Below are 13,414 nucleotides of genomic sequence, written 5' to 3'. Positions count from 1 at the left end.
CTTCGATTGCAGGCAGGCCTACATCGATTCCTCCGCTTGTAACATCGGTGTGAGATCATTACAATGTAATCTAAACACAATCCAAAAGCTCCGCAGGTTTCTGCAACCTCTTAGACACACCGCGTTAATCCATTGCAAAAAAAGATCTACATGAACTGACATTTGATCAATTAATAAATAATAAACTTGTTCATTCATAGTGGCCTTGCCTCTCCTGTCTAGCCAGAACGCGCTCAGGGACGATGCAGGCGGTAACATGAACAACTCAAGAGACATTTTATTTTTCTCATTTGTTCACTCAGTTTTCTGGACCGTATATTAAGAAAGCTATGAACAGCATGGGGCCTTTGAAGATTTAGTAAAGTCAAGAGTGGGAAGTATCTCTCCATTATCAACAGAGAGTTATACCAGCATACATGTCTTAGATTTTACTTCTGTTTGAAGTCTCCTCTGGGCTGTGCCAATTACCTCCTATCAAGGATTAGACCAGAGAGTGAAGAGACGCAGATAGAGAGAAGGACAGAAAGAAAAGAATAGAAAATGGGAAGAAAGGATAGTGTAAGAAGAAAATAGTAGAGAGAAGAGAAAACAGATAAGGAAAGAAAAAATAAAACAGATGTCCAGAAAAAAACCAACTGTTTTGCGGGATGCAGTGTAGTTTTTAAAACATACAGTCAACAAATGAGAAAATAAAATTGAGCCATTCACATTACCAACTGTCTCATCCCTGAACAGATCCAGCACAGAAAAAAAAAAAATAACGATTTAACAGCAAGTGTGGCAAGGTTTGTTTACAACATTTCCTAGGTTAATTGTTTGATTCATTGGATAAAACCCATAGCTAATTTTGTTGTTTCACACAAAGGCATTTTATATAGCATGGATACCCAGTAAACCATCAGCTGCTGACAGTTCATTGGGTGCTCCGGACCTCATCAACAAAAGTCTCAGTGGTGACCGATAAGCGTTTGATGATCCACTGCGCTAAACTACCTCTGGAGAGTAAATATGGATGCACACCGCACAGGGTACAGTTTGACCCCCACAGGACAGGCGAATAAGAGCATCAGAGGTCTCCTGTGAGCTAGTGCCATTTCTCCTCCCGCAGCGTCCGAGAGATTGCTCTTAAAACTCCATCCAAAACTACCTTCCTCCCTCCCTCCCTCCCTCCCACCCCCACCCCTACCTACCTACCACGGATAGAACATGACCCAGGGTGACCCCTAATCAAAGTTCCAATCCTGTACCCTTCCCCCGTCGTGCTCGGACCACAGAACAGAAGTACGCTCCAGTTGGCGGTCTTCCACTGCAGCCATGCACCGCATTCAAATACAGAAAAGGAGCCACAGCCTGGCTGCAGAGCAGAATAGCCACCGGAAAAGTCAAAAGAAAGGCAACAGAAATACGCACCGAAAGGGACAGTAGAAACAGGGTGAAACTCAACTAGAATGCTGCCGACAATAGAAAAAAAATGTACTACTGGAGTTTGAGGGCATGCTGCCATTCCTACAGTGAGCTCATGTTACCATAAACCAGCAGGCTACAGTATGTTGAAAGGTACCTCTGGGATTTGTTGAGCGTAAGGTTGATTGTGGAAGACGGGGGCGTTATCGTTGACATCACCAATCTGGATGTTCGCGATGTTTGTCACCGTCTGGATAAGCACAGAAAAAGGTTTGAGGGAATAATGAATGCATTTCCACCACGTTATAACATCACGATCTGCGTACACAACAGACATTTGTTAAGCCATAAATAATGTCTGAATTGTGGCCAAATGCCTCTGTGGGGTTGTTCTGTCCTGATGTCCACTTGCATAAATATCCCTGTTGTTCTCCCAAGCTCATTCTCATTCTATACTGGGAGTCTGTGCCTCAGTGCATGAGGCAGAGAGTCAGTGTGTCAGTGCGTGAGATAGAGAGTCAGTGTGTCAGTGAGTGAGATAGAGAGTCAGTGCATGAGATAGAGAGTCAGTGTGTCAGTGCGTGAGATAGAGAGTCAGTGTGTCAGTGTGTGAGATAGAGTCAGCGTGTCAGTGCGTGAGATAGAGAGTCAGTGTGTCAGTGAGTGAGATAGAGAGTCAGTGCGTGAGATAAAGAGTCAGTGCGTCAGTGTGTGAGATAGAGTGTCAGTGTGTCAGTGCGTGAGATAGAGTGAGTGCGTGAGATAGAGAGCCAGTGTTTCGGTGCATGAGATAGAGAGTCAGTGAGTCAGTGCGTGAGATAGAGAGTCAGTGCGCCAGTGCATGAGGCCAAGTGTCAGTGTGTAAGAGTGAGGCAGAGTCAGTGTGTCAGTTTGTGAGATAGAGTCAGTGTGTCAGCGCTTGAGGCAGAGAATCAGTGCATAAATGAGTGACGCAGAGAGTCAGTGTGTCAGTGCATGAGGCAGAGTCAGTGTGTGTGTTAGGCCAAGTGTCAGTGTGTAAGTGAGTGAGGCAGAGAGTCAGTGTCTCAATGCGTGAGATAGGGAGTCCGTGTGTCAGTGTGTGAGGCAGAGAATCAGTGCGTAAATGAGTGACACAAAAAGTCAGTGTATCAATGCGTGCGATAGCGAGTCAGTGCATATGTGAGTGAGGCAGAGTCAGTGCATAAGTGTGGGAGTAAATGTGTTAGGCAGAGGAGTGGTACTCACCACTTGCAAGTCGCTGATGGAAAATTCCACCTGAATCTCCGACTTTGTCTACAAAAACGTGAAATAAAAAGCCAAACCTTGTTATGTCAATACATGTATATATTCACTATCTATCAAAACTGTTTTATTAAACTACAGAATCTACTGAAGGCTTAAATCCCCCCCCCCCACCCCCGCCCCCGCACACCGCCGGCCCCCATTTGTCTCTCACCTCGCGGTCCAGGGGATGTCGCAGCCACACCACTCCCGTGTTTCTGTCCACATTAAAGTACCTTTCTGCCTCCTCCCCCCTCAGTCCAAAGGTCAGGGGCTCCCCTTCTGGGTCTATGCCACGCAGCTGAGCCACAGAGGCACCTGAGGGGGAGACAGGGTTCCGGTCAGCCAGGGAATGCCCCCCCCCCCCCAAAAGGACAGGGAATTAGGAGCACAGCATCACCACCCATTCAACCTGTGCACTCAGCACAAGCACACTGCAGGTGTCTGGGGCGGGACAGTCTCAAGATTTGGGGGGGCGGGGCAGTGTTAATACTGACCTCTTGCCTTGGGCACCCCAAGTTGAGGATCTCAAGAGTTTATTTTATTATTCATTCCCACTAGGTTTAGTCTCATGGGATTGGTAACCAGTTTAACGAGTTGTTACTGATAGTTATGACATCGAACATATAGCACACAAGAATTTTTAGTGTGTGCTTAAAAAAATAAATAAATAAATATATAAGCAAAACATGCAGTTTTTGCTTGACACCAATTTTCCAAGCTCTAGAGACAGCCAGAATACTTGTTAGTGAGATATTCATAAGAGGAACATTCCTGACCTCTTGTCGTGCTTTTCATACAGCATTTACTTGCTTACCAGACGGCCTCCAGAGGAGCTAAAACAGCTTACATTTACATGCTGTCTGTTAATATGGCTCGATAATTATGATGCAAGTTCAGTTCAAGTGCTTTGCTCAAGGGTACAACAGCAGTGTGTTACGACCGACAACCCCCTGAGTTACAATAAGCAGGTAGTCAACAAAAGGGCAACATAAACACCACACGAATAAGAAAAGCACTTAACACAAAACATGACAAATGCCAACATGACAGCACAACACACATAACAAAATAAACGAAGACGAGACAGGCATAGAAGAGCAGCATGTGCTAAAGTATGGCCTATATCAGGTCTTCTAGAAAAGGGACAGCCTACTTACTTAGATAACCTTGTTCTTCAGCATGATAAGCACATATGCTGATTTCAGCTGTCAGTGTCAATAACCTCAAATAAAAATGACAGAACCCTTAAGAAACAACAAATAAACTCTAAACATGAGACGAACAAACAACCAAAAGGCAGGCCTAGCTTTGCAAAAGAAATCTCTGTGTCCCCTCTCTCTCTTGCATATCCCTCCCCACAGCTGATCCTCATTGGACTCAATCAGGGAGGCCAGCTGAGCACTGGTAATTGGTCGCGTCCACATTTCACACAAACACCGAAGAACAAAAACTGGAAGTGCTTCACCTGGGATTTGGACTTTTAACACCAGAATACAAGCCCACTTCCTTAACCCCTACTCTACACAGTCACCCTAAAAGACGATGATTCTTTTTCAAACGTCTTGTTCTGGTTTGAAGTATCTGCAGCTTTCCTACTGGAACATCCAGGTGTAGAGCTCAGCGGGGTGTAATCATGCGTGCTCACTCCAGGGGGCGCTGTCACTGTGAGAGTCCAATTAAAACAGGTCCCGAGTGTTTGAATGCACCGTCGCAGTCTGTAACTTCCCGTTCACCCCCCCCCCCCCTCAAAAAAAGCTGAAAAGCGGCAGGTGCACTGCACTCTGGGAGATCGGTCGTGTGACATCACCTGCCAGACGCATGGTTACCAGGCCGTTACTCTGCACAGCCCGAATGCTGAATCATGAATTATGCAGATCTGCTTATGCCCTATTCACAGCTTATGAACTCTAGCAGGCAATAATGCTGTGGGATTTCTTATCCAGTGAAGAGTCCATCATAGCATCACAACGGCCAGCAGAGAGTCTTTTTAGAAAGGTTCCTAAAATACTCAAATCAAATGAAAAATTGATTTATATCGCGCATTTCACAAACAATTGTCACAATACGCTTCACAGACAACTCTGACCTAAACCCCTACAGGAGCAAGCCAAAAGCAACAGTGGCAAGGAAAAACTCCATGCGGCAGATAAGAAGAAACATATAAAGAAACCAGGCTCGGGGGGAGGGGGAGGGGGGCACAAAACAAGCAACATAAAGAATAAAAACAAAGAAAGATGTAGGCACAAGCAGACAGAGCCATGGTAAGGAGATCAATCAAACAGAAACCGAATGTGGAGAGGAAGTGGGACCACTTCAGTGTTCACTGATTCTAAAAATCGATCAGTTTAGAAGGATAGCCTTGTGACAGGAACCCATGAACTGCAGACTAAAGTAATGAGTGAAGTGCTTTGGATTGTGGGCCGTGACACATGTGAACAAATAAAACACAAGTCAACGTGCTCCAGAATGTGCAAGTATATGTACAGTTAAATGCAGAAGTATCGGAGACAGACAAATTTTTCTAATTTTTGTTATGGCTCTGTACTCCAGCGCATTGGGCCTGAAATGAAACAATAACTATGAGGTTAAAGTGCACACTGTCAGCATTAATTTGAGTCTAATTTTACATTCATATCAGGTGATCCTTGTAACAACTGTAGCTCTTTTTTACATAGTCCTGTCGTTTTAGGGGAGCAAAAGTAAATGGACAAATTAACATAATCTGAAATAAAAACTTCACATTTAGAATTTAGCCAAAAATACTTTGAAATCGATAACTGCCTGAAGTCTGTGAGCTATAGACATAATCAGACACTGGGTATCGTCCCGTGCTCTGCAAGCCTGTACTGCAGCCATGTTCAGTTCCTGTTTGTTTCTGGAGTGTTTTGCCTTCAGTCTTGTCTTCAGAAAGTGAAACACATGTTCAATTGGATTTAGGATATGGGATTAATTTAGCCCGCCAAGAAAATTGCACTTTTTTTGTTGCTTTAGCAGTATGTTTGGGGTAATTGTCCTGCTGCAAGGTGCAGCAATGTCCAATGAGTTTAGAGGAAATTGGTCAGATCTGAGCAGGTAAACACTTCAAAATTCACTCTGCTGCTGCTGTCAACACACACATCATCAATGAAGACGAGTGAGCCAGTTCCAGTGGCCAGCCATATTGCCCGAGCCACAACACTCCCTCCACCACATTTCACAGATGAAGTGGTATTTTGGGTCATCAGCAGTCCCTGTCTTTCTCCACACTTGGGTACCGGTTAATATTCATGTCATCTGCCCATAACACTTTGTTCCAGAATGCTACAGATTTTCAAATGTACTTTCTAGCAAACTTTAACTTGGCCATTCTGGTCTTGAGGCCAGCAGTTTGAGGAAAACCCTCTGAGATTACGCTGGAGTAGTCTTTTCTTTTTCGTAGTCCTTGACAAATGCAAGCCCACATCTTGGAGAGTGTTATTGAGCGGTTGAACAGGAGTTTTTCCACACAAGTGAAAGTATTCTTTGGTCATCCACTCTTTTGGTTAAAATAATAACCTAAATGGTGTGCTAAATATTCTGAATGGGGAATGAAAATAAACTAACAAATGAAAGAAGAGAATTTATATTAAGAATTTTGTGAAAGCCCTTCTGTACAGTTGTTGAGTGGGTACTGCCCTGTTAGCCTGTCAGCATGCAGGCTGGATCGGGTTATATCAGAGACAGCTGGAAAGACATCTATGCCATTACCTCTCCTTTGGCCTGTGAACACACAGCCGTCAAGCAAACCCATACTCTCAGTCTCTCTCTCTCTCTCACAAGCATAAACACACATGCATGAAAACACGCATGGATGCACACATACACACAAAAACACACACACGCATGCATATATACATACAAACACACACACACAACACACATTCATATACACATACGAACGCACACATATGTATGTATGCACACACACACACACACACACACACATATACACATACAAACACACACACACAACACACATTCATATACACATACGAATGCACACATATGTATGTATGCACACACACACACACGTGTACACTCATACACTACCCATATGAAGAACAGTGAGCTTAATTGGAGCTGCAGTGGTCACAGGGGTCATTCATCTGTTGAGTTGAGGTGTGGAATGCAGAAAGGTTGGCTAATCAAACCCAGGTGCAAACAGGCATTATAAAAGCCACCATGACAAAAATAATTGCAGATTCAAAATGTGAAATTAGAGCACGTTTGCATTGCAAGCGACAAAATTATTGTATTTAATTTCCATTTTATTGCCATAAACACTGCATGAATACACACACACACAAATGCACACGCACCAGACACATTTACAGATACATGCATACACACTTAATGCGCACACACTTATGACCGTTATGCAATTAAACAGTGGTATGGTAGAGGTGAAGCCATACTCCCTTCTGTACCAACTCTCGTCAGTTTTCAGCCAAGCCAAGGAACACAAAGACCAATTAAGCTGCACAATCACACGCCCCTTTCGTTTTATTAATACACTACATTTTCCCATAAAAGAGAGGAAAAATGACTAATTAATAAGACGATTTATGAACCCCGTTCGCCGTTTCTAATGAGATTTATGCAAATTTAGTTGCTTTCAATGTGAGTTATAATTTGGTTGAAGACGGAGCAAATTAGGCATTTTAGTACCTACTCATTAATAATAACTATTTTACCCCTACAGACTTTCACCGGCTCAATCCGCAGACAGGAAAAATGGACACTGCGTGCCGCCCGAAAAGCCAGCGAAAATGAACAGAATTCTTGCACGCGGCTCCCACTAAGAGCCCCGTTCATACAGGAAGTTACAAATGCTATCTTGTCCATCTCCAAACTGAGGCTGAGTGGAATATGTTTCTTACTGTTATTGTTTTCACAGCAACACAGAAGGAGAGAAGGAGGGTAAAGAAAATGAGACCGGAGTATTATTTGTCAGGGATTTGGGGGGGGGGGGTGGGCACAGGTGGAGAAAGAAATATGATGCAGAGACAGTGGTAGGAGCTAATGAAACTTTGCTTGGATAAACTGTGTTTGTTTGTGTGTGTGTGAATGTGTGTGTGTGTGTGTGGGTGAGAGAGAGAGAGAGAGAGAGAGAGAGTGAGTAGAGTTTGAGTACTTGTGGACGCAATGCAGAGCTGACTGTCGAAGCTTATCTGTAGCACTGAGGCAACCAGCCCTTTCCTGACAAACGATGCCATTTAGCACACAGTGACGGAGGCATTACAGTTATGAATGATACAGCGCGTATTAAAAGGCTAAACCACCCCACCCCACCCCCACACACACACACACACACACACACACACACACACCACACTTCCCCCCACACCCCGACTCCATACCCCCTGCACTCCTGAAAAGAGCGATGAGGTAGGCAGTGCTATCCGTCTCCCTTCAACAGACTGAAAACACCTTGGCTCCTCTCCTCCCCTCCCTCTCCTCCCTTCTCCTCTCCTCCCCTCTCTTCTCCTCTTCTCCCCTCTCCTCCTCTCCTCTCCTTCCCTCCCTCTCCTCAGCGGGGCAGAGAGAGGCAGAGCTGGACCTGGCATTTTCTCCTATGCTCGGACGGGACAGGGTGCCACAGGGCAGAGAAAGCGGGGCAGTTTGAGTAAGACACTGTGGGGCAGAGTAGGCGGTGTTTCCCACAGGTTATTAGTGGTGTTCAGGAAGGAAGATATACAATACAATTTCATAAACAGCACAAACAGTATGTTTGTACTGTTTATTAAATTGTTTTGTAACTATTAAGATGTTATTGGATTTGGCTGCGCAGACAGAGATCACATTTTGTGTTCGGGAACTTAATTTATTTATTTATATTTTGTGTGAGGGCAATTTTATTTATTTATTTGGCCATGTCTCCAGATGAAAATGAAATCTGCACGGCACTTTTCACGTCAAGTTGTACCAGGGAGAACGAGCAGAATGCAAAAGGAACCCAAACAATTTTTGCAGTAATGGTCTCAGTTACAGACAAACCTCCATGCTGTCAGAATGACAGTAATCTTATGGCTACCGGGCAAATCTGTGGTGCAGTTTCTCCCTCCTCCTTCTATTGCCTTCTTTTTTTAAAAGAAGAATTTTTCTATACTCATCTCTGTCAGTGGTGAAAAGTTAATGTTTTCATTAGCTATCCAAGCTAACACTAGCTGGGTGAACGCTGATGCTTGCTAAATGCTAGCAAACATTAATACAAATAATGCTGATAACTTTTCAGCCTTGGTTATGGCAGAGGACACGTTCTTTTGAAGAAATGATGCATAACGATGACTAAATTCTACCGATTTTGAAAAAGCTAAAACATTTAAAATAAAAAATAATGAATACAAAAGTGTAGTGTGTTGCTTATAGAAATAAGCAACTCAATAACAAAAAATCTTTTTGGGCGGGGGGAAATCTATCTATAAGGGCAAAGGGCAAAGAATGCAGGACAATCGGAGAAGGGTGGGGCAAGCAGGGCAGGCTAGCATGCGACTGCAACCTTCTTGTGAGATTAAAGGTTCATTTATCATCTAAAACATTGTCCCTTTCCACTGCAGGCACATTTAGGCTAGGGGAAATGGATTGATTAAAAAAGAGAAAGAAAATAGCGAGAGAAAATAGCGATGTAAGCATGCACATAGTTCATACAGTGTAATTGCTGACTTTGTCACACTTGCTTCGGCAACACTGCACAATGTCATTCCGATAAAGAAACTTGGAAAAAGGAATTGAGAGATAAAAAGTGAGAACCTCTTTTGATGTCTTTTTTATTTTGACATCCAAATAGGATGTTTTTTTAAAATAAAATACCCCCATATTTACAGTACAGTATGTACATTACAGTATCTATGTAACAGTATGTATACATAGTATTATAGTATAATTAACTTTTATACATCATACTAATTGAAAAGGAAAGAACGTCCACTGCTGTTACAGAATACACTGCGACTCACCACCACAAGATAAACAAATAAAGTTTTGAAATGAGAAACAGTAATACACGGAAAACTAAGAATAAAATGACACAACAGGGAACTCTCTTTTTTTTGGTGCTTCTGCTAGAGGTGGGACAGTGAGTGTAACTCAGCCCTGAGCTGACATCTGTCCCACGCCGATCGATACACCCCTCCCCCCCGGCAGCTGGGGACAGGGGCAAGGGGGTCTCCCCGGGACACCCTGTGCTTTATTGACGTTGATGACCCCGTGGCCCAGATGGTCAATTTGGGCATTGGGAGCACCGGTGCGAGAGGAGATTTAGAACTGCCGTCAAGGAATTCAGCCCTAAGGTGGGGGCGGGGGGGCGGAGGGTGAGAGGTGGAGAAGAGCCAGGGGTTGACTGAAAGCAGGTGACACCATATAATCTGAGCTGAATAAGACATACATAAATATTGATGGCCTGTCCTGAACCATGAAAGTTTGTGCAGATGATGTAATCTAAACCAAAGGTTGATGAGTCACTTACCTGTCAATCAAACCAGTGGCAGGATCACTAAAGAAGGTAGGCTAAATATGGTCCCTTTCCAGTACCAAACGAAAAGTAATCAGGCGGATAGGTCTGCTGATGTTTTTGTTCTTTTTTTGCCTTTGGGTTTGCACCTATTTCGTTTAGGAATTGGAATTATTGTTAAATATTAATCCCTCTGCAATTAGTTCAATTTATTTTTATGGCTCACATCCATTGGTTTTGCGTTTTTAATTGAAATCAGCACCGTTTCATATTTCTCACTGAAATTAAACACAGAGAAATTGACACACATAATGTACGGCATATGAATATGCACTCCTTTAATAAAACAGCACCGACTAGTGCCAAAGAAGGCGTTCCTCCAAAGCACATCACTGAAAGAGATTAGAGTTCTTGCGGGTGACACTGATCGATGCGCTACTCTGAGAAAGATATCAACTGCATGCTAATACAGCGTCATTGATAAGCCAATACAGTTAATCATATACACTAATAATTGGCTGCGTGTCATTATCAAGGGCCTGGGCCGTTTCTCACACACGCAGACAAAATGGATATGCTACATTATTTAGAGGCGATCGGTGGCTGTTGGCAAATTACATCTGAAATATTGTCGCTCGCCAATCGGCCGATTTTAAACAGAAATAATTACGCTAATTACAGATTTTGAAAAGCTGAAGGAACAAACGAGAGCAAACGGCTTTTCAGGTTTCATCTGCAGCTCAGCGAGTGATGTTCTGTGGATTGTGTTGCCACTGCGGTTATGCAGTGCGTCCATCACTACCCCACTGCTACAGGTTCCAGCACGCGGACTCAGAAAGTTCATTTGAATCAATCTGTCAAGCCTCACACCTCACCAGTCTGCCCTGCAGAACTGATTCATGCATGAATCTTTCAGGGAAATTAAGTTACGGAGGAGAAGATTATCGCTGTACACCTGACAAGAACTTACCAGGTTGAAACGTTATATTTGTTGTGCAGCTAATAAATGAATCTCAGGAGATATGTGTGTGTGTGTGTGTGTGTGGGGGGGGGGGGGGGGGGGGGGGGTGTTCCTTATTAAGACCTCCACTCACCCCAAGGCCCTCGCATTCTAAACCTTGTGGGGGTGGGGTCCTGTCTGCGTCCGGAGAGATGGAAAATTAGACAGATGGAGAAGTGAGCTGTGTTAGCACACGTCTGGAATAGAAATCTCCTTCGATGTGCATGTAGCAGGTGATTTACATATAAACAGCTATGCGTTGGGGGCTCTGTAGGACTGCGGGTGTAAAAATCCAGACAGTTCATTTGGACCGCAGAGGGAAAGTCCCATTGAGACAGGCAGTAAAGCCAGTCCCCAGGGAGACTGCAGCGTGCTGACCACACCTGCCACAACCTTTACCCAACCCATAGCGCTGCAGGGAGCTCATTATGCTATAAACATGCACACATAACCACACACAAACACACACGCACACTCACAGAGCCATATGCACACACGCACAAACACACACACACACACACACACAGCCATACACACATATATACACACACTCACAGAGCCATACGCACACACACAAACACACACACACACACACTCACAGAGCCATACGCACACACACACACACACACACACACACAGCCATACACATACACAGAACCTTACAGAACCATACACACACACACACACACACAGACACAAACACAAACACACACACGACTACTCAAATACTCTACATACAAGGAGCATGCATAATAAGTTGCATTTTTATGGGGACTGTACACATCATAATATGTTTTCCAAAGATAATACTTAAAAGTGTGACCCGTTACACAAAAAAGGAATAGATAAAATTAAAATGAAAAATATCAAAAGGAAATTAAAAAAATAAACAATGACCCAGTTTACTTTGCTTTCACTGGGCAGAAATATTTAACCGTCCCATGTCCCTGTATGAAAGTAGAATACGACTGTCAGAACGCCCAGAGAGAAAATGATAATGTGGTATAATGCCAGTTAAATCAAAGTGACACCATACCGCATTATACCGGCACAGAGAGGATCCATGTAAGGGGAGGACACTGGATTTCATATAATAAAACTCTGGAAGGGTGCCAGCCTGAAGCTAAAGAGCAGATGGAATATAAAGCAGGAAAGAGGGTTAAAAATGAAGGAGTGCTCAGCCTCGTTCTCTCCCAACAGCCACCCCCAACCCCCACCCCCCATGATGTCCATCATCATTGACCAGCCAATGACACCACGTTATTTATATCATGCAACATTCAAGAGCTAAATCTTATAGTCCTTGATAATAATGTGCATAAAATACATACAAAGCGCTTCATCTGTCCTGTGTCATACTCTTCACATTTGTGCAAAGACAGAACTATCTATACTCGAGCGTGATCGAGTTTGAGCACTGAAACAATAAAACAGCCCCTCCACACGCAGACTGCTCTACCTCGCGGAGTCTGCGATACAGGTTCACACCAAGCAAGCGGAATTTAAAGGAAAGCCGAAGGGCCGATTTGCATAATTAATGCGATAAATAAAACAATTCTATTTCGACTTAATTAACGGGCTGTAATTAAAAGCCTGGCCTGATAGTTAAACTCAGAGTTGTCTCGGGGTTGGCATTCAGTTTGGTGAAGAGTTCTCTGTTCGTGCTCGTCAGTCTGTTCTCTGCCGTGCTTTCAGACCTGTGCGGCGACCCAGGCCGTGATGGTCTAAGAGGCCTCAGTCCTCCCGCCTTATGACAATACAGCACAGGCATTTAGCAGGTGCTCTTATATATATATAAATCCATTTATACAGCTGGATGTTCACAGATGCAGCTCAGGCTAAGCACTTTGCCCAATGGTACAGCTGCAGCCCCCCACCTGGGAATGGAACCGACAGCCTAACAGTTGCAAGCCCACCTCCCTAAGCATTTTGCTGCACTTATCTCTGCCTCTGTCAGCCTCACCATTCTTTCTCCTTTTCTCGTCTTCTCCCTCTCCTCTTTCCCGTCCTCCTTTTTCCCACCAACTCCAGTTGCTCGCTACGCTTTTCTTTCAATTTCCCCCCCCCTCGCCTTCTCTACTTCTTTCTGTTTTACTGCTGTCTTGCCTTGTTCCCTTCATCCCTTTCTCTCGCTGCATCGCCCTTTCTCTTCCTTTCCTCTCCTCCCTCTCTCTCTCTCTCTCCATGTGTGAGACATTAATAAAATCGGTGGCGAGTGATCTGAAGACGGATGATGGGCTTGGTCCAGCTCTAAGTGACTCCTGTGTTTCAACAAC

General features: G+C 44.0%; 1 protein-coding gene across 4 annotated transcripts in view; it reads right to left on the bottom strand.

Annotated features, from left to right (window-relative positions):
• cdh23 (cadherin-related 23) overlaps positions 1 to 13,414 on the bottom strand; it is a 177,541-nt gene that overhangs the window by 131,952 nt on the left and 32,175 nt on the right. For all 4 annotated transcript variants that reach the window (XM_035399765.1, XM_035399762.1, XM_035399764.1 and 1 more), the window contains exons 4-6: positions 2,843 to 2,985; positions 2,632 to 2,679; positions 1,562 to 1,654 (exon numbers count right to left, since the gene is read on the bottom strand). In XM_035399765.1, the coding sequence (XP_035255656.1) occupies positions 1,562 to 1,654; positions 2,632 to 2,679; positions 2,843 to 2,985 (284 nt within the window). The remainder of the gene's footprint in view (positions 1 to 1,561; positions 1,655 to 2,631; positions 2,680 to 2,842; positions 2,986 to 13,414) is intronic.

The sequence above is a fragment of the Anguilla anguilla genome, chromosome 18 (genome assembly GCF_013347855.1).
Source record: "Anguilla anguilla isolate fAngAng1 chromosome 18, fAngAng1.pri, whole genome shotgun sequence".
Taxonomy (NCBI): domain Eukaryota; kingdom Metazoa; phylum Chordata; class Actinopteri; order Anguilliformes; family Anguillidae; genus Anguilla; species Anguilla anguilla.
Note: the sequence above shows the minus strand (reverse complement) of the source record. Positions and strands in the feature narration are given on the sequence as shown.